Here is a 22,630-nt window from a genome sequence, read left to right on the forward strand (position 1 = left end):
TCGTACCTAGAAGATACAAAGCAATAAATCTGAAACTTTTTTTCCAATTCACACTTCAGAGATACAATTTCTCTTCTCTGCTCATGATCCTGAAGTTCATAAGAAAGAGCAATATGGTCATTAAGAATGGGATTATGGGCATTCTACATTCTTGGAGCAGAATAAAGAGCAAAGAGTGGCAGTCTAAATAAATTCACTAGGTCAATCTTATGTCCAACTTAGTTCTATGGGTCTTATTCCTCATAATTGTTTATAGGATTGTAACCTATGGCTGTTGTCCAGCAACTTTGTACAATCAGGTGTATTCTAGTACAGTACTTTTATATGATTAGGAGGAAACTCCACAAGTGCAAAAGGATTCTGTAGACAGGACAATGAACCATACTCATTGTGTATAATTATTTTTAAATATAATAAGAACACTCAACCTTGGAAAAGTGGGTTAATTGTCTGATGAATGATATTCATTTCAAACATCGGTTAGGTAAAATCTTCAGAAGACCATATAGACAACTCTCTTATAGGCTTCAGTTGCAGTATTTGCTGTCATTTATGTAAAGTGATGCATAGAGCACTGGTGTGTGGAGAAAATGAGTCTGGAGGCAAGATTCCACACACCCAGCCCAGCCCAAACATCAGCACCCTGTTCTTAAGGTGCAACGTTAGGTGGCATTTTGACAATGGGGTGGGGGAGACAAAGGCATGAACAGGTGTGAAATATGAGGTGTATGGATCAGTGGCACAAATTGCACTCCCAATACCCATCAAGCGCCATTGTTTTGTACATAATGCTCCAGAATGAGGGAATTAAGCACTGCCCTTATTCTGTTTTGCCTTCATAATTAGATGTTGAGTAATCCCGTGCCAAAATCTGTCCTCCAGTTTCCCAAAAAGTTTTCTCCCCCACAAAAGAGGCTTCTATCTTCTGCCACATTCACAGTGTGCTTTAAAATTACTTTAGAATTCCAGCCGCCACTCTGGGCAGCTTCTTCTAAAAGTCTGGTAGTTGTTCTTCTCTTTGACATCTGGTGGGAGGGCATTCCACAGGATGGGTGCCACTACCAAGAAAGCGCTCTGCCTGGTTCCCTGTAACTTGGCTTCTCGCAGTGAGGGAACCGCCTGAAGGCCCTTGGCGCTGGATCTCAGTGTCTGGGTAGAATGGTGGGGGTGGAGACTGTCAGCATCGCCCTAGAGCCAGTGCACCAACTGGACTCTTGCACCTCAACCCCGACTGGGCTAGGCGAGCTGGGTAGCACCGCCAGAGACCTCCTTTCTCACAGGAACAGGTCACAGTGCTGTGGACTCACAGCTTAGAGCTGAGAGCACCGGATTCACTGTCTCAATACTACAGTCGTTGCGCAGCAGAGTTTTGCAGAGTCTTGCAGAGTATAAACCACTCGGAGAGCAGCTCTGTAGAATATCTTCCTTTTATTCTGTAACTACAACTATGATACAAAACTATATACAGAGCTGAATATTCTAAGCATAAATCAATGCTACACTGAGAGTCTGCAGCTGCTCTTAGCAGCAATCTTATCTCTAGGCACTCTCTTTCTCTCCGATACACTGACTGACTGACTCTCTCTCTCACACACAGATATGTTGCTGGGCAGAATAAGTAGATAGGCAGGACACACCTCCTACTCTCTGGAGAGTCAGCAGAGACCATCAGGAGATGATCAGGAGATTCTTGGGTATGGGAGGGGTGAAATCTCCTCATCGTAATTCTAAAATTACTTTAGAATTCCAGCCGCCACTCTGGGCGGCTTCTTCTAAAAGTCTGGTAGTTGTTCTTCTCTTTGACATCTGGTGGGAGGGCATTCCACAGGATGGGTGCCACTACCGAGAAAGCCCTCTGCCTGGTTCCCTGTAACTTGGCTTCTCGCAGTGAGGGAACCGCCTGAAGGCCCTTGGCGCTGGACCTCAGTGTCTGGGTAGAATGGTGGGGGTGGAGACGTTTTTTCTTTCTATTAACCATTTGTCCAGCATTCTGCAGCCTCCATGGCTTCCCATACTTCGAGATCTGGAAAAGCACCATGGGAGGAGTTACATCATGATGTCTTCTCCTGGGCTTTAATGGAAATGTGAGCTGTCGGGGAGCCTGGATGCCAAACACCTGAGATTATTGTGCTCACCAATTTTGTTCTTAAGGGAAGCCTGACTCCATGGAATAAAGACAAGAGATACAGCAAAGGGCCACCACTTCACCAATTTTAATGTGTCTGAAGCATCCTTAATCTTTCTAATGGCAGCTATATTTCAGTACAATTGTCTGACTTCCAAGGTTGCCAAGCTAGGCAGACAGAATCTCCTGCAACCCACTTTCTTAGGCTACATAATGTGACTCAAAGCTTCTTCAGAGCCAAGCTTTGCCTGGTCCTTGCTTTTCCTGGCTCATATATTTTATGTATGTTTTGAGAAGTGTCATGAGACTCATAACTACTGAACCTTACGATCAGTGAAGCCATCAAAACCCAAGAAAGGGGCTATCAAACTTAGGCATCCTCAAGCTAGAAGACATGAAATATTTGTTGAAGGAGAACTCGCTTCACCACTCTGGTGCATTAGGGTGCGAGTGGTGGACCAGGAGTAGAAGGTAGAATTGGCAGCAAGATTGGGCCTGATCCCTTCACCAGTCCAGACTAGCACATTTATTAAGTACAGATCAGGCCTCATGGCATCACCTCAGTGCTGCCTCTTCCCAAGTCTCAGAACTCTCCATTTTTGAGCTGGCCCCAGAGGCAGATTTAGGGGAATACAACCAGTTTGGTAACACTGGGTCTGGAGCCTCAGAGGTGCCACAACTGTGAGGTCGAATGGAAGGTGAGAGGTGAGGGCACTGAATTTTGGCATCACTCAGAGCATCACTGAAATTAGAGAGACCCCAACGTCCACCACTGTTGCCCCCCACCAGCAGGCCACCAAAAGTCCACCACCACTCAGTCCAAACTCCACACAGACTGATGGGGAGACTGGATTGCTCTACCAGTTACCCCATCCCCTTGTTGCTGAGTAGATTTTGTTTAGCAACTTGAGCCACATTGGGAATAACCAGCACTACAAAGACTTTCACTTTCATGAGTAAAATGATAAGATTTCCCTACCCACCTTAGTGAATGATTCAGAAGGAGTCATTGAATAATATGTATATAGGAAGTTAGGTGGCAGAAGTTAAGTATTTATGAATGCAAAGCGCATGACACAATGCGTTTCCATTTGGAACAGGAAAGAATAAGAACATGTTCCAGCTAAAGCAGCAAAATAGTTTAGGTATTAGCAGAAAACATTGTAATTTTATGGCAATGATTTAGTTGAAGATACTGACATATTGTATCCAAGTACTGTTCTTCTCTCCCTGAGGTAAGGTATGTTTCCTTAAATTTTAGTTGCAAAGAGCATCTGGTATTAAATTGCTATCATCACCTCATAAAGTACTCAAGTGTGCTCTTCAAAATAGAAGCATATACCCTCCCTGCTTCTCTTTCAAGAAATTACAAGAATCACCAAACAATGACTGCACTCCATGAATCCAGAAGAATAAAATAAGCATTACTATTAATTCTGTTATTTAGCTTTCAAAACCTTCCTTGATTTGGCCAAGTTATGTGACCCAAGTTGGACTAATCATTGGTTTCCCGTGCAAAAAATGCATGGTTCATGACAGAGTATAATAAAACATGTCTGAATCATCTTATTTGGGCCATTAGTAATTCCCAACTTTAAGAAAACTCCAATATCCTGTCCCCCTTTTTAATATAAAGGAGGTTAAGCAGTAATTCAGAGAAGTAACCCAAGCAATAAATCATCAGGGGGACTCGCAGCTTTAATGGAAAGAAGTGCATAACATCAAGACCCATTTGTCCATTTGGTTTATGGGGAAATGCTTAATGCATGATTTATGCCAAATGTTTTGGTAGCTCTGGGGGGGAAACCCTAAGTAGTAGTAGTAGTTTATTTATTGTATAGCAACAAAGCCATAAACAGCTTGAGACCAGAATACCTAAAGGGCTGTCATGGGAGGCTAGGATGACACAAAGCTAGACAAGAACTTTATTGTATCTCTTAAATAAGAAGTCTGCCCAGGTACAAATGAGACCAGGGCCACCTAGTAACTAAACTGTATAATGGTATTACCCACACTGGGCATTTTGCTCCTGTATGATCCTGCCTGTTCACTAAGGTCAATAGGAGAAGCCTTTTGTGAGTCTCATTTGAAGAACAGCTGGTGGAATGGAGGGAAAGGGCCTTATCTGCAGTGTCCAGATTGTGAAACCCCTAACTGAGGTCTCACCTTTGTGGGTCTTCCACTGTTACCTGAAGGCGTGTTTGTGTCCTTAGACTGGATGATTTCCAGCATCCATAGGATGTGTCCTTTTTTGATCTGCTGTTCTCGTTTATTAATTTCATATTGTTTTTAATTGTTATGATACATCTCCTCAGGCATTCAAAGAACATGTGAGGGCACAAAGCAGGTAGGTAGCCTGGGGGCAGAACTTTTGCCTTGCTCCTTCCATTCAGGGGGATTAGACTAGAAGATGATCCATGGAGTCCCCTCCAACTCTGCAGTTCTCTAATTCTATCTCTATCCCTGTCTATATTCAGAAGAGTGGTCTGAAAGGGGATTCCAAGAGCAAATAGTCTCTAGTTGCTGGGAATCACAAGTGGGAAGACTGCTGCTGCATTTAAGTCCTGCTTGGGCATCTGGGATAACTCAATTGGTAGAGCATGACACTCTTAATATCAAGGTCATGGGTTAAAGTCCCATGTTGGGCCAAAAGATTCCTGCAGTGTGGAGCCAGTGTGGTGTAGCGGTTAAGAGCGGTAGTCTTGTAATCTGGGGAACCGGGTTCACATCTCCGTTCCTCCACATGCAGCTGTTGAGAGGCCTTGGGCCAGTCACACTTCTCTGAAGTCTCTCAGCCCCACTCACCTCACAAAGTGTTTGTTGTGGGGGAGGAAGGGAAAGGAGAATGTTAGCTGCTTTGAGACTCCTTAAAGGGAGTGAAAGGCGGGGTATCAAATCCAAACTCTTCTTCTGCATTGCAGGGGGTTGGACTAGATGACTCTTGTGGTCACTTCCAACTCTGTGATTCTGTAATCTGGTTGGCCATTAGAAGAAAAGGATGGTGAACTAGTTGGGCCACCAGCTTGATCCAGCAGAGCTCTTCTTGCACTTTCACTTCTTTGTACATGCTTACAAACCTCCCTGTAATCAGGAACCCTGCATTATCAGGGTTCCTGAGAATAGGAATGGCTATCTACTTGTCTATTATTTATAAGATTTTTTTAAACCTGCCACCCACTCTGAGGTACCAGGGTGGGTTACCACAATAGAATATACAAATTTATAAACAAATAAAAACATTACAATTGGAAAACATTTTTAAAAAACCTTTTCCGAATGGAACACAACAGTGGTGTTTGCAGACTGTTTTAACTAATTTTGTTATTGTATTTTTATATGGTTGTAATCTTATGGTGAAGAGTGGATAAGAAATCCAAGATGATGCAGGAGGATGGTTATGATGCTGGTGATACAATCAGCAAAACCTGAAGTGTCTGACTTTTGGCATTGTACTCTTAGCATCTAACATTTCAGGATGAGCACTTTATAATGCCTTCACTAATAAGTCGCCTTAACTCTGCTCAAGCAGCAGCATCTAGTGTGTGGAATCCAAAGGGCTTCCGGGGTTAATTCTGTCACCGCAGTGTTGACATGAGGCATGTAACAGCTTTCAACTCAAAATGTTACTTGTAATCTTTTAATCCCAAATTAGTTCAACGTATTAGTCCAAAGATCAAACATGAAGATTAATTAGACTAGTTAGCATAAACTCACAGAACCTATTTGTTTTGAGGTTACGTTTAATCTCGGAATAAGTCCTTGGTAAAATAGGTAACTTTTTTTCTTACCTAAGTTTTATGTGAGCTCTTCCTACTGACAGATGGCACAATCCGCCTGAACTTCTGTACAGGTCCTGTTCTAAACAGGGCTTGTGCAGAAGATGATTCCAGTGGACTGAGCCCATTATGCTCACCTGGTAAATTATCAGCCTGGAGGCCAGTCCAACTCAGTGTTAGGAACGCTAAAACCAAATATCTATAGACATCAATGTGTTGAATCTTCTGGATTGGAGCCTGGAGAGTTAGGGGTTTGTTTATTTTTCTGCCTGCTACACTACAGTTCATAATTAGGACAGAATCGTAACAGGTAGATTTGTCCCAAGCCAGATCTGTGCCTTATTTCAACTGTAAACAATACAAATAATAATTTATGTTTTAAAGCGCTCTCTCTCCTGTTCACTACAAAATTTGACAGTGTAGTATATAGCATTTGAGGATCAGGAGTCGGGAACCTCAAGCACGGGGGCCAAATCCAGACCTCCAGTTCTCTTAATCCAGTCCTTAGGACTTTCTCCATACACCCTCCTTTCCAGCCCTGCTCCATGCTATCCTTGAGTGCTTTTGCCTGGCTAGAATGTGTCCTTGCACAGTAATGAGCCCACTGCTTGCCTAGATGGAGGATGGAGAAGTTTTTGTTTGGGTGTGTAAATCCTCTGACTTTTGCATGGCTAAAATGTAGCCTCCAGTACAAAGCTAAGAGTCTGTAACATCCATTGGTCTATCCATTTTTGTCTATGGTCCCACCCACCACGGGAATGTTGTCCCTGGAAGCTTTCTCCGAAGGGAATGTAGTCCTCTGGGTCCCTTTCAGGCCTGTGATCCTGTATCTGTTAGGTTTGAATCTAGAAAAGACAATCTGCTGAACCTGCCAAACCAGTTCATCTGTTAAGCTATATACCCATCAGCAGCATCTTAAAGAGTGGACTCTGTTGCCATAGAGACAAATGGGGGTGGAGTATTTTCCCTCCTCACCTGGCTGGATGTTATGTCAGCCTACGCAGGAGAGCAATATGATGGCAGGTATGAGTTTTGGCTGATGCTGGATGCTGGAGAAACAGAGAGTTGTCTTGCTCCAGACTGAACCCAAAGCTATGGCTTGGGGATTTCCCCGGGAACCTAATGAGGAGGCAATATATGTTGGAATGTTAATGCTGTGAGCTCCTTCATCCTATGCTCAGTTTGTGAATACCTTACAGAGACCAGAGTCTCCACTGTCCTTCATTCCAGGTAAACTAAACACTGGGAAAGCACAAGTACCTTTACTGCCTGCAAAGAGAGCGACCAAGAGAGATTATTTAGCATTAGTTTAGTGCAAAGCCTTATTCATACCTCACTCTACAGGGCCAAAGCCTTGTTTGAGGGGGCCAGTGGCACCCACAGACACAACCCTGGAGGCTGCAGCCCTCCCTCTAGTTGGCTGGTGCACCCACACAAGCTTACTAGGTGACAGGGGAAAGCAGCAGTGGGTCATGGCAGTGGGGACAAGTGGTGGAGCTGAAAGGACTGGTTCTTCTCTCGGGGCCATCCAAAGCCTTGCGCTGCCAGGTCAAGAGACTGGAACTGCCAGCACAATAATTTCCCCATTATACCTCTGGGCCCTGTGCTAGCATAGTGTTGTAAAGTGCTGCTACATTGCAGGTGGGGCCCAGGGACATTAGGGGTGAAATTAATATGGTAGTGTCTCCAGCTGTCCGGCCCAGCAGTCCTCTGAAGACTGTGCACCCCACATTTTTTGAAAATGAAGAAAAAGACACCATGGTGCTCAGGACCCCTCTGAGGGCAACATGGTGACACTGGGCCTGTTTCCCTGTACCTCAGGAGCTCGTGTATATAAATCCACAGTCTCACTGGAAGCCCTCGTAATCCCCTCCATGTATAGAAACATATGCAGCCCACAGTATTCTATACCCAGTGATGGAGGCTCCACAGACAGAACCTGGTCTTTCCCACATCACCTACCCAAGACCGTTTTAATAGGAGATGGCAGGAATTGAACATGCAGCCTTCTGCATGCAAATCATGTGCTCTGAATCTGAGCTATGGTCCAGGAACTGCAATGCGCTACATGGCAACACAACAGCAGTATACATACAGATAGGTGTGTCTGTGCATGGATATATGCAATATACCAAACTGTATCCTATGCATATGGTGTGTATGTGTGTGTGTGTGTGTGTGTGTGTGTATGTAACTATAAGATTTCTATTTTCTTTCCATATATATTAATAACCAAACCTGCAATAAGATATAACCAAACTGGGTTATTTTCTTCATTTTTGTTTCTGGTTTTTGGAATGTTGTTTGATTAACTCGATAACGCATTTGTTTGGTGTGAGGCGGAGGGGACAGAGTCGGTATTGAGGGAGGGGCATAAATCTGTTAACAGGGGTCATTAGACTGGACAAATGCCTTTCTCCCCTGCGTTTCCTAGATAAGGAAACCCTATCTAGTAGTTAAATTCCAAACGTCACGCTGGATAGCATTACAGATCCCCAGAGTGTTGCTACAGAGTTCATGCCCTGTTTCATCAAATACCCCATGACATTTAACAGGGGCCCATGCTAATTATAGGGATTTAGCAGACGCTGTCACAAAATTTAGCAGATATTTCATCACAAAAAAATAGCACACCGTTGTCTTCAGTGTCTTCAGACTTCTGGGGACATTAACAACATTTTGGCAAAAAGCTGCCATTCGTTAATGGGTCTTTCAAAACAGCACTCATCAACTCACTGGCATCATATGCCCCATCCTGTTCCATCTTATTAGTGTGATCTATGGCAGTCAGTAGGCTTGAGATTCAAGATGGTTTTAAAATTGTCAAATTTGGTTAGTGAGAAGATGGGAAGTTAAGCAGTTTCTTTACTGAGCATCAGAGTGGATGTTGTGACTTGATCTTCTCTGGAACTTAAACAGTCAAATTTCCTCTCTTCCCCGCACTTACATAAATTAGGAACAGCTGGAGGCCTTGTGCATCTGATTATAATTTCTGTGAAATAATTTGGCTCCGTTGCAACAGTTGATTGCATCTAACTGTATTCCACCCATAGAAGATCCACTGAGATTAATGGACCTAAGTTAGTTATGTCCATTAATTCTTAACATTATTTACACCTGCATCATTAAAAACATTCAGGAGGAATTTAAAACATTCCTGTTCATCCAGGCATTTGATGCCTGAAAGATGGTCTTCCTGTCAACCTTGAAATTATTAGAGGTGAGTGTGTGACTGTACTTAAATATTTGTAGAAGTTCTTAATGCTTTAAATTTTATTTTATTTTTTAATTGCACTGTTTTGCTGCTTTGTTGTTTCCTGCCCTAAGCAACTTTGGAACGGCATGTAACAAATAAATGAATGAATGAATGCAATAGGTTTCTTCTGAATATGCCTAACACCGGATACAATCCTGTATTCCTAAGAGCAAATTACATACCGTATTTTTCGCCCCATAGGACGCACCGGCCCATAGGACGCACCTAGTTTTTTGTGGGGAAAATAAAGGGGAAAAATTATTCCCCCCCCCCCGGTGCGCTGCGCTAATCCCGAAGCTTGGGGCGTGCGGAGCTTAGCGCGCCCCAAGCTTCTGGGTGCAGGCAAGCTCTCCGCTAGCCCTGGGAGAGCTGGGTCTCCCACAGCTAGCGGATAGCTTCCTGAAGCCTGGAGAGCGAGAGGGGTCGGTGCGCACCACCCCCTCGCTCTCCAGGCTTCAGCGAAAGCCTGCATTCGCCCCATAGGACGCACACACATTTCCCCTTCATTTTGGGAGGGGGAAAAGTGTGTCTTATAGGGTGTAAAATACGGTATCTTTCAGATGTGAGTGTCTCAGCCATTCATTTTTATGGGGGGAAAGTAAAAGAAAAAAGCACATTCAGGCATGGGGTCCCTGCTGAACACAACCTGAGTGCCTCTTCTCAAACATGTTGCAGATTTCAACTCTTGTCTTATAGAATTCAGTAGAAGCCAGTGACTCATTGCCAACTGCTGGGCCCCGCCTCTTCATTTGCATATTGCCACCCTGTATCTTGCTGTAGTGGAATCTTGGAAACACAAGAACCCTTTTTAAAGCATTCAAACTCTATATTTCTATTGGGAATGGTACCAGGAATCCTAAAGGAAGAAGACAAGACCTTATATTTATATGCAACAGTAGCTGCAAGGCTATTGATTGCGAAAAACTGGAAAAGTAGTATTGTACCAACAAAAATAGAGTGGCTTGCCAAATTATTGGAGTACTACAATATATCCAAAACAATGGGAGAATTTGGAAGGATCTCAAAAGAGAAGATAGATAGGGACTGGAAGGTATTTAAAAGATACTTGCAAAACCATATCGAAAAATCAGAACTCCTATCAGAATAAACAAGTTCCATTTCAAACACTGAAATACTGAATAAGATGGATAACAATGTGTAATAGAAAAAGAATTATGAAATTAGGCTAAAGGTGTGTGAAAGAAAGTAATAGAAGTGGAAAGAAATTGCAATTGAGTAGATTGGAAGTCTAACACAAAGGTGGGGTGAGGGGTGGTGGATGGTGATGGGAAAAGGAATTATTTGTGGGATTGAGTATAAGTATGTTTGAACACTTTTAAGGATTGTATGAAATGTATGTTTGTATGCTTGTATATCTGTAATATTTATGGATTTAATGATGAACTATTTTAACAATAAAATTAAAAAAAACACCCTGTATATTTAAGGAATGCTCAAAAGTACAATAGAGTGTGGCAGGCTCTTCGCCTCCCACTATGTGTATCCTTGAATGCCTGAATAGGGCATTTATATCTAGATTCATGAAGGGCTGTAGCCCGTGCAAACCAGAAACTGGTCAAGGGCAAGATTTCCATTCTCACCGACCAAACTATCTGCATGTCATACACATGGGGCTTTTCCCCCATGTGTAACATGTAAATAGGCAGTGCTGGATTTAGGGCTCTGTGGGCAATTCTCACGCACAGGGTGCTGAGCCGAGGGCGTGCAAAATTGAGAAGATCCATCACTGAGAAGATCCATTTCGGGATGCCAAATTTTGGGCTCATTCAGGGCACCATGCTACCAAAGATTACCCAAGTCCACCCCTGGCATGGGCTGAGACAAAGCCTCTCTGTACACTCCATGTGATGCAGAAGAATGTTGAGGGGCTACAGCTCAGTGGCAGAGAATATTCTTTGCATGCCAAAGGTGTTTGTAGGTATAATCAAAATAAAGACTGGATGTTGCAGCATAACAGAGGCATTGTCAGGGATTCAGGTTACCTGGTTTTGGCCACATGCTCAATCCTTGACAAAAATAAAATTGTCAGCTCAAATCAAATGTGCACATGGTGAAGAGGTCACCTGGCCATTCCCTCACCAGCCTAGATCGTACACAATACTTTAAGAGGAAGCGGCAGACCCCTCAGTATCCCAGTTTGTCTTCCTATCATCTGCTCCAGAAGCACATTGTCATGAATTCTCCGCACAGTTTTATCTAAATGTTTCCTTGAATCTGCAGTTATGTCCATTGATCCCTAGCAAAGATCACAGCTTAGTGCACTTAGTAAGTGTATACCTTGCATCATTGGGGATTATAAGCAAGCAGCTAAGAGATGAAGCAAAGACCCTTCCTGGTCTTGTTTCTCTGAATTATACCTTCATCTTCCAGTATCATGGTGGGTTTCCAAGAGGTTCATGGGGGAAAGAACAGTGCTCTCATAAACTGATGGTGTACCAGACCGGATAGATTTGGTATTAGAAATAAAAGCTCCATGAATCTCATCACACTATCCTGTGTGACCAGTTTACTGTCTAGATTCTGTAATCTAGGAATCAGAAAGGAGTCATTTCTACAGCCAGAAGAAAGGCCACTTTTTAGCAAGTGACAGCAAAGTATGGGATGTGGCAGATATTTTTTAAAAAACAGCCCACAAGTCAAGCTTCTAAATTAATCAGTTTCCTGCAAGAAAGCATACAGGAAACTGGAATGTTACTTTGAAATTCTAACCACAAGCGCCTGTGACATTCACATTCACCAGTTCTCCCATTCACTCTCTTGAATAAATAGCTTAGCTTCCACATTTTCGTCGTTCCAAAATCAGACATGACGTTCTTGAGCACAAGGCCAGTAAAAAGTTCTCCGCTTGTAGTCTAATCTTATCACTTGCTCTGGAAAACAAAGCGCTGCAGTCCAAACATGCACCACAATGAAACTGCATCTGAACATGAACTATAAACTATAAAACTTAATACTGTTTTAGAGATGATGGTTGAATCCCTACTGCCAATATACGTGTCGCTGAAATAGATCTAGCAAATGTTGCTTCTTAATTTAACCCTGATTGATTTGGCGTAGCATTTCAATAGCTGACAGTAACGTGACTAATCCTGTAAAATTTACCTGGGTTTACGTCCCATTGAACTTTTGAGCAGACATGCACAGGACTGTGCTGTAATTTACCTATAGAAAAGAGGTAGTGCAAACCGATGTTTTCTCCCTGGAGCATCCAAGCCACATCTTTTCCATCGCTACTGCTTGAGTTGGTTGGGGACTGGAATATGCAGGCCTCTGGGCCATTATTGGGTTCCAAGGATTACACACATAAAGGTGGTGGATGGTTGGTGGAAGGACCTGAGTGTGAGGCAGGGAAGGGAAAATCTCCCAGGGTGAGAGACTAGAAGAAAGGAAAGCTCCCAGGTGAGAACTGTGAGTGTCCACTATCTGCAAGTGACATGGGTTAGGAGCTACCTTTGAGAGAAGATTCTATGTTTTCTTTTTCTTTTTTTAAGATTAGTTTCTTTTATCATATTGTATTATGAAAAAGTGTTAATAAAATCTTATGGAAAAAATGATAATGCAAGCCTTTACAACTAGTCAAATAAACTGGGGAGAGCAGCTGGTGGTCAGTGTAGACCAGGGTCTGGAACTGGATCTGGCCAGAGGGTTAGTCCCAGAACTACATTGACAAGTGAGCTTCTTATATGCATTTTTATGTATGCTTCCCCCAATACAATATATGCATTTCTGTGCACATTTTTGGGATGCAACGCTACACCACAAAATTTGGCCAATTTTGATGGGCAGCTGTGTTTTGGTTCATGTACTGCAAGTGTGGGAGCAGGATCCAGTCACCAGGCTGCAACCTGAGAGCACACACAAACACATCATCTGCAGGGTGCACTTCCAATACTATGTTCCTGATTCTTTTCTTTCTTCCTTGAATGTGCCTGTGGGATGTGGAACACATAGTAGTCAAGTACAACATTCCTAGAGTGAACATGCTAGGGGATGCTTTGTACCAGCCAGGAGAAAACTTCCTGTTTCCTTGTGAGCTGGGACAAACTTCATCTGCATGTGACTAGAGGCGGGCATGGTCTAATCTGGCCCTCTCTCTGTCTGGGAACAAGAGCAAGACAGGGAACACACCTCTCCCTCTTTCTGCTCTTCTCCATTTTGTTTTTCTATGTGTGAGGAGAAGTGACTGCTTGTTCGCAGTCACTCAGGAACTAACTCTCTTATGGGATAGTTCCACATGTGTATATAGAATCATAGAATCATAGAATCATAGAGTTGGAAGAGACCACAAGGGCCATCGAGTCCAACCCCCTGCCAAGCAGGAAACACCATCAGAGCACTCCTGACATATGGTTGTCAAGCCTCTGCTTAAAGACCTCCAAAGTAGGAGACTCCACCACACTCCTTGGCAGCAAATTCCACTGTCGAACAGCTCTTACTGTCAGGAAGTTCTTCCTAATGTTTAGGTGGAATCTTCTTTCTTGTAGTTTGGATCCATTGCTCCGTGTCCGCTTCTCCGGAGCAGCAGAAAACAACCTTTCTCCCTCCTCTATGTGACATCCTTTTATATATTTGAACATGGCTATCATATCACCCCTTAACCTCCTCTTCTCCAGGCTAAACATGCCCAGCTCCCTTAGCCGTTCCTCATACGGCATCGTTTCCATACTTTTGTAACATAAGTCTGTCTTCAGGGATCCAACTGTGAACTGAATGAATGTGAGTAAACTACTTCTATATTAACCATAATAAGATTGTCATGTTTATTCTTTTTAAGAGGGACAAAAAGGGATCTTACCAGGAATCCTATATTTAGAAGCTAAAACTAGCCTGCAACAAGCAAACCGCTGTGCGTTTAAAGGGGAATGTTTAAACTCTGCTTAGATATAGAACTTGCTAACGCAAGTTAGGAGGGATATCATTAAACAATATATCCTCTCCTGCCTCCCTGAACATTCCCACGGTGCCTTGCAAAGGGACATTATCAGGTAAGGAAACACTGGGAAGTTGAATAAAACACTATCTGAATGCAGCCACTGTCACATTTCTGGCATTGATAATGTTGGACTAGATGCTGATAGTTCTTTGTTGATGGATTTGCATCAAGAAACTGCTTCTGCTATAGTTAAGGTGTCTTGTTTGAATATAACATGTTTATAAATGGCAATGGGCTAAATCTGCCTTCTAAACAAAAGATTTAAAATAGTTAAAGATTAAGTGTATGAAAGAGCAATATTGATTGCCACAGGAAAACAAAACTTTTATCTTTTCTTATCCTTAGATCCACAGTCCACACAATTGATATCTGCAGGTTTGTTCACAGTGGAAAAGCTGGACAATCCTTCTCAGTGTGTCAAGTAAGCAGGCCACACCTTGGCTTATGTAAACTTAGCATACAATGCGTATTCCCTTTCAAAGTACTTAGCTTATTCATTTCACACCTTTCCCCCTTAGAGTCTGTGTTTAAAAGCAAAATAGGCCTATACACAGTGATCTTTCAGGGATAACCTCTATATTTGCCTCCTTTCATGAATCTGGTAACAGCTGTATTCATATGACAGGCTATTTCATTTTCTCAGTATTTCCCTGTTGATTTCCACATTACATCTGAACTTTCATACGATATAAAAGCCACTTCTGGAAAACTTATGAAATATAGTGCATACTTAGGACTCATTTCCATGTTATTTGATTGCAGAAAAAATCTGACGCAGCCCCCTTAACCCAGAAAATTGCAGAAATAAAGTGACAAAATTTGGAATGGTTCTGCCTGGTAAGTCCACCAAGGCCTAACAGAGGTTCCTCAGACCTGGAACTGCTGTCATCGCACTTCCTTGTACAAATTCACAGTATCATTCCAAAGAAATTCCTTTTTCTCCTGGCTCCTCACTAGCCAGTCCATTGCTGTCTTATAGTCTTCCTCCCATTAAATCTCAGTGCTTATTGCTCATGATTGCTGCCTTATAAATCCCACTCCTTGTAAATACATCGCCTATGACCCAGCTGAAGCTTCTGTGACTCCTTGCTTCTGTGAAGACTCCCTGTAACATTCTGCTTAACTGAATGAACACAGAGGAGTATCCACAATCGGAGTAGAAGTTTTAAAAGCACTGAGCAAGAGTACTTGTCAAAATTCATTTCCAAGAGTTAGCACTGTGGCTCACTAATGCAATCCTTCCAGTATGGTTCTTAGCTTTTCTTTCTATATATATGGATAGCCAAGTCTTTCCAAAATCCCTTTAAAGGTGATTTGTTTGCCAAAAAGGCTTAATAATGTTGCTTTTTTGGATTATTGTACTGATTGTGGGTAAGAGTTCCTCCATTTATCAATTCTATAGTGACTCCAAATGGTTTTCATAGACTTAAAGTCTTTCCTAAATTGTGTGTGCATTTGGCATGTTCCTTACTTACGTTAAATGACTCTTTAGGACAGAGAGCAGACTGAAATCAAGTCCACTGATAAATTATGTTGTGCCTTTTTTCTGGAAAACAAGGCAATTTATACTTTTTAGGAATTATGCCTATAAACAGAAATGGGGTGCAGTCTTTGAGTAGTTCCCACCATCTACAGGTATGATGAGCACAATGCAGTCAGAAAGGTAAATAACTGTGCACTTATAGCATGACCTCAGGGAACGGGCCGTACTGCTCTCTGCTCTGCCACGACACTTTGCTTAATGCTGCTGCTGTTGGGTTGAGTTACTTGAAAGGACAATAAAAACTCCACTGAGTGCAGCTGTTATCCCTTTCCTAAATACAGTACTTCAGTTGGGTAGCTGTAAAGCTCCATTCGTAAGTCAGGCTGTGGTCAATATACCGTAATATTCACATATCTTGCCACGCAGGAAGCCTTCAGGAAAAGCGTAGGAGCCTCTTTCCAGTTTGAAATGTTACTGCTAAATGGCCATCAGGTATGGTGCCAATCCTTTCTCATTTTTATATGCAAGTTCACAACCTCGGTTATACTGCTCTCAGCTCCTTAATAGAAGGGGGGGGGTTCAATAAATAGGCTGAGATCCAGGGAGTTGGGATTGGTCTGATGTTTACACACACACAGCTAGTCTCAGAGACTGGAGCCCCTCCAGAGCAGCATTCCATGAGTGGCAAGGCTCAGCAGGTAGACAGGAAAACTAGCATATGAGGCTATTTTGATCCAGTGCCTCCATGCAAGATTTCTGTGGGCCCAGAAAAAGCTTGTAACGTTCTTGTTGTGGGGTGGGAAAAACAAGTAATTGATAAGAAATGCCCCATCCAGATGCCATTTTTGTTGTGCATTCATGATTATTTCTGCTTCTGATGGTACTGAGTTGGTTACAACCAACCCCACTTTCTGTACATTCACTGTCAGGAGTGACCCAGCTGTAAATCACACAAAGCAAGTGGAGTTAACGCTTCATTAAAAATAAATGAAAAACCCCAGATCTGTACAGGAGTGTCAAACCTAATGAGCACACCAACTCTTCTTTGGTATGTCTTGCAAAGCAGTTGCAGAGACTGAAGGTCCCCACCATCCCACAGCTGCCTAAGTCCCTTCCTCTCCTGGGTTTTCCCCAAGCAATCTGAGACTGCACCCGCATGACTAATTTCTCCTCCACCCTTTTCATGCCTCTCCTGGTTCTGGGAGACTAGGAGGGAGGGGAGCTTATCGCAGCAGGAGCGGGAGACACTCACCAGCCTGACATCTCTGCCTCTTGGCCTCCCACTGTTCTGCTGCAGCTACTGATTCTTATTCTGGACTTCTCTGCACCACAGACTGTCCCTGCTCATTAAGACCTGTTATCTTTTCAGCTTCAGACACCTCCCAGTTTCCTCTCTCTGATCACTCATCATCATCCCTCCACCAATCCCTGGGGTCTGAGTCTTCTTCCCTTGGGGGTTCCCCAGCTGGTTCCTCCCACCATTCCTCTGCATCCATCCAGTCCCTGACATCCACACCTACAAATGTTTCAAGGTGGACATACAGCTTCATTTCCAGTCAGTCGATGTCCTGTAGCCTCCTGCTGAAAGCCTGCAACTTTTTATAACCACCAATGTTCCACACTTGTTGTTTTGTCCTGCTTTTGATCTGCTATGCCACCAATTTGCACCTCCAGATGGTAAACATTGGGCAACATTGAGGAAGCATTGCAGAACAACCAATAAGGCAGAATTATATCTAGTTGGCCCACTATAAATCCACCTCGGCTGCTCCTTGATTGCATCAATGCCATGTTGCAGAATACACCCACACAAAAACCTTCCAAGGACCTTGTTATGCAAAAACGGAAGAATTGTTTGGTGGTTCATTTAACACATCAGTTCCATTTCAGAAACAAGAGCAAGCAATTCAAAACTCCAAAATTCAAGGAGAAATGCAGATAAGGATTTTTGAAGCATCCATGTGCATAGAAGGCAAAAGAAAACCAACAACTTTAATGTTTATTGGTTCTTTGGAACATTAGGAACTACGCATCTCCAAACTAAGCCTTCCTGTGCTGGACTTTTGCTGATTTTGTGCTGGACTGTGCTGATTTTGCTCAGATACCTATCAGACCAGTTATGGGCAAGCATCTTTTGGGAATTGTTTCTAAGAAAAAGTTTCCATTGCTAATCTGGTCTTAGTTACATAGCTTTTGGTACTGTTGTGAAAATAATAAAATGTGAAGAGATAACAATGGGAATGGGTTTCTTGAGCTTTCCCCACACGCAGTTTTGAAATATTTGTAACTGCACTTCATGTCAAACACAATTTATGTAATGCAGTCCAGATCCTACTGTAAAAACACAACTGTGCATGGTGTGTGTGTGTGTGTGTGTGTGTGTGTGCATGTACATGTTTTAGGAATGTATATGTAGAAATGTATATAGCAGGTAACAGAGCCCATTGTCACATTGGGAAAGATGACGCCTCGCTGCCAATGGCATCAGAGTTTGGTCCTTTGGGGAAAATGTTAGAGAAATCAGAAGCTTGGACTTATCTGCCCTACCAACGTATATTAGTTTTATACCACTCTAACTGAAAATATCCTAGGGATAGTAGTTTGGTGAGGCACTGATATTTCTCTGCTAGAGATTCCCTTATCCCACTCTCAGAACTAGGGTGTGCTAGTCCACACTTCCATTTGCCCTGCTGCTTTCCCCTGGGAAAACTTATTCTTTTTTTTGTGTGTGGAATCAGAACATACGTCAATTGGGTTTTCTGTGGATTGAAATTTGCTCCGATTCAAAGGCAAAGAGCAGGAAAGTGGTGTGGCAAATGGAAAACTGCTTGGGGCAGGGTCAAAACTTGGTAATAATATTTCTGCTCAAACTACAATAATTCAACAGATAAACTGCCAGCTGCAGATTTCATGAAAATATCGTTGGTGAGATGTTGTTTGGTTGTTTTAACTGAGCAAGTGCCCATCATACGCAGAACTAAAATTCCCAGTATTTGCTGGGGAAACGGCTTTATTCCTTAGTGTAACTATGTCCATACTGAACTGGGAATATTATTTTCATATTGTTAGAGAGCATCAAACCAACTTGACACACCTTTTCTTTTCTTTCCTTTTCCTTTTCTTTTCTTTGAACAAAGTAAGATGAATCCCTCCCGCCAGTGGAATGGATTAAGAAGAGAAATGCCTGGAAGACTTAGGATGAGGTTTGTCTCAGTCTGCCTTCCTAACTTCTAAATATTGGAAAGGAATTAACCTAATTAATTCAACTGTTTCAAAACCAGATACTACTGGGATGCAACAGTATGAGTGATTTATTGTCATCCCTTATCCCCCCCCTCCAAAAAACCCCCCACACGTCCTTTATACTACACAAACCCATTTTGCTACTGGTTGCTTCCACTCTAGCCATTTTCTCTGGAAATGATACATAATTTGAACACTCGGTTATTATGGAGGATCCAGACAACCTCACTGCCTGTCTGATATAAATGGGAATAAAACTGAGAACAACTCTGTAGTAAGCTGTGCATGCTGGGAGATTCAGAACAGACAAAATAAAGTGCTGAAGAACATAAAGACATGTCCAGCTTGCTGTTCTCACAATGGCCACCCAGATAAGGGCTTGTGAAAAGTCCTCAAAAAGGACAGAGTCACAAGAGCACTCCTCCCTTCTGTGGTTCCCAGCAACTGTTTCTTTCACACAGCACATCATTAAACTATGGAATTTGCTCCCACAACATACAGTGACAGTCACCAGCTTGGGTGGCTTTAAAAAGGGGATTAGACAAATTCATGGAGGAAAAGGCCATGCCATTTTAAAACTATGTAATGTTAGGACTCTGATCCTAAACACAGTAGGCAGTATTCAAGTAGAGGCACTGTGACACTATTGCAGACCCTCCAAGCAGACCCTCCAGGGACAGTCCCAGGTTGACAGAAGCCATCCCGGTTTCTGATTTGATCCCAGAATGTCCTGCTTTTCCTTAGGGTGTCCCTGTTTTCATCAGAAAAATGTTGGTGGGTATGGAGTTGTGCGACCCCCGAACCAAAGAGATAAGTAACTATACAACCTTTAGAAGACATCTGAAGGCAGCCTGGTATAGGGAAGTATTTAATGTTCAATGGTTTACTATGTTTTTATATACATTGGAAGCCGCCCAGAGTGGCTAGGGCAACCCAGTCAGACGGGCAGGGTATAAATAATAAAATGATGGTGATGATGATAATGGTGGTGGTGATGGAATAGGATGCCCCTATTTTCATTGGAGAAATGTTGGGAACCATACATTTAAAATGCTATGATGCCACTTTTTTATGTTAACTTTTATTTATTTTGTTTAAATAAGTAGTACAGAAAAAAAGAAAAATAGATTGAATACAATCCAAAAATATTGAAGGCAAATATTACATACTGATCATATAATACCCCCCTCCCACCCACAGCTTCCCTCCGCCACAATTCAACTTCTTTGAATCTCTATTTCCACTTTTATTTTTGCATTCTCCAAATGTATCATTCTTTGTATTTCTTTTATCTCTTCTCTTTTCCAAATCATAGATATACTTTACATTTTTATTCTAGGCATATTAGCATACCTCCTTAGAACAATATTTTAACATATAATCTTCAAAACATTTCCATTCCTTTTTAAATTTTTGATTTGACTGATAGCTATGATGCCACTTTAAGCAGTCATGACTTCTCCCAAGAATCCTGGGAGTTGTAGTCAAAGGGTACTGAGAGTTGTTAGCAGACACCTATCCCCTGCCAGAGCTACAATTCCAAGAGTTCTCTGTGAAAAAAAGGAATGTTAAACTGCTCTGAGAATTGTAGCTCGGAGAGGGGAATACAGTAGACACCCAGGACACCATCTTTGTTGATAGCAGGTTGCCTGTTTTCAGAATCTCCATCTGAGCAAAGCCTTTTGTGACTTGATATGTTCAGGGTCTGCATTCTCTCGAGATCTCCAATTATGCCATAGCTGCCTGTTAAAATGCTGAAGAGCCCTAGCTAGCAGCTTTTTTTCCTTTCCTTACCCTTTTCACTCTCTTCATCAGTGTTCTGGGGAAACAATTGTTTGGTGTGTTATATGGAGATCAGTTTTGACAGTGCTATGTTTGCATGGGTCTCAATATAGCTGCAAAGGGGGGCGGAATAGCATTTCATAGGGAAAATGATCTCATAACAGAGGCCTACATAGTGAGGCTCGTCGCAAGATTTATGTTCTGAAAAATCAAGGAATCGTGGATGTTTCATGCAAGTGTCTCCAAAGCCTGGATTTAACTGGATCATATCAACTGAGGGAGGAGAAACAGATGTATCTCCAGAGCCAGAAGGAAGCAGAGCAGGACAGAAGTGGAGTGCGGGAAGAAATTATGTGTGATGTACACGGCATCTGATTTCAATACGATAGCTCTTCTGCCCTTTGAAAGTGTATCTGGAGTATGCTATTTGTCCTAATGCCTATGGATTACTTGATTATTATATTAAACATGACCCTTCTGTTCCTCTTGGCTTGAGAAAGGCTCACAGCTCTTCTCGCTTTATGAACAGCATGGCAAAGTGGAGTCGCAACCCGTTTATACAGGTATTTCTTAATATCTTCAAATGTTATCTCAGTGGGGCTGGTGCTTCACAACCATTTCCTGGCTCAGAGTTCTGGGACCCTTCTTTCTTTCTCAGAATGCTGTCTGATCCTTGCTTGGTTATTTTGGTTATCAGCTTCCATTCCTTGGACAGCACTCTGACTTCCTTTGAAAGCACAGCTGGTACCATAATTATGTCCAATACGATGACAACCCAGCTTCCAACAGGTCTCGCTTGGATGGCTGCATTCTGGATCAGATTATGTTTCTGAATGATCTGGAGTTTCTAAGTCATGATATCCTTCTCTGACTTTGGAAGTTCCTTGATATTCCAACTCTGAATGACTAGGGATAAATCTAGACACATCAAAGAAGTATTTTCGTTAAACAGGTAATTTAAACGGGGAAATCCAGCAGGAAGAAACAGGACTCCAACAGTGCCATCTAGTGGCACAATGTTATACTGCATATACAACACGTATAGATCACTTTTTCTTTACCAATCTAGCTGAGTCCTAGCAGTTCAGAGAAAGAGAAGGTTTATGAAGTTATGGAAGTTGGCCAATATCCCAATTTCTTATAATATCCTGGTGTGTGCTCAGAGCAGGGTCCAAGTTTGGTTGAGAACCCATGAAGATTGTTCCACTAGCTGGACACTCCACATGAGGATCACATTCTGTTAATGTATATATCTGTTTAGAATGTTGATGTATGGCCTACAAGGGGAGCAGAGTTCATTCAGGAAAATGCATTGTAAGTGAAACTGTTGCTTTTTATTATCTTCCCCTTGTATACGGCCTAGGACCCTCGTACCTACGGGACCGCCTCTCCTGGTATGCTCCACAGAGAAACCTACGGTCTGCAAATAATAACATCCTCAAGGTCCCAGGCCTCAGAGAGGTTAGGCTGGCCTCAACTAGAGCCAGGGCCTTCTCGGCTGCAGCTCCAAACTGGTGGAATGCTCTGTCACAAGAGACTAGGGCCCTGCGAGACCTGACATCTTTCCGCAGGGCCTGCAAGACAGAGTTGTTCCGCCAGGCCTTTGGTCAGGGCGCAGCCTGACTCCCTCCTCTGGCAACCTGCACATAATTCTGCATAATTGGTTGCCATCAATTTGATTTAATTAATTTTATAATGAAATATTTTTAGATTGTGTGATTATTTGACTGATTATTTGATTGTTGTTAGCCGCCCTGAGCCCGGCTTTGGCTGGGGAGGGCGGGATATAAATAAAATTTATTATTATTATTATTATTATTATCAAATTATTATAATACGAGTAACATTCCAGTCAGTGTCACTGATATTCTGTTTCTATAGGGGAAATTCATATAGTGCAGCAGATGCACTACACCAGTGCAAGCATTTCTCATCAGCAATGGCTGATCTAGCCAGTGTTTAGGCTGGAAGGTGCTTCTCCCCCTGGAAATTTGGACAGTGCTCTGCTTTT

The 22,630-nt window shown here is 42.5% G+C and overlaps 1 protein-coding gene across 5 annotated transcripts in view; it reads left to right on the top strand.

Moving 5' to 3' along the window:
• LOC309540327 (uncharacterized protein) overlaps nucleotides 1–22,630 on the top strand; it is a 46,061-nt gene that overhangs the window by 4,928 nt on the left and 18,503 nt on the right. For 3 of the 5 annotated variants that reach the window (XR_014223176.1, XR_014223177.1, XR_014223178.1), the window contains exon 2: nucleotides 18,732–18,797. Coding sequence is in view for 2 of the 5 variants with exons in the window: in XM_082237126.1 (XP_082093252.1) it covers nucleotides 14,457–14,532; nucleotides 18,732–18,797 (142 nt within the window). In the remaining 3 variants the exon portion in view is untranslated. Of the gene's footprint in view, nucleotides 1–14,456; nucleotides 14,533–18,731; nucleotides 18,798–22,630 lie in introns of all 5 variants that reach the window. The other 2 variants (XM_082237126.1, XM_082237127.1) reach the window with 1 other exon arrangement.

Source organism: Podarcis vaucheri, assembly GCF_965113315.1.
Source record: "Podarcis vaucheri genome assembly, chromosome: 9".
NCBI classification, from domain to species: domain Eukaryota; kingdom Metazoa; phylum Chordata; class Lepidosauria; order Squamata; family Lacertidae; genus Podarcis; species Podarcis vaucheri.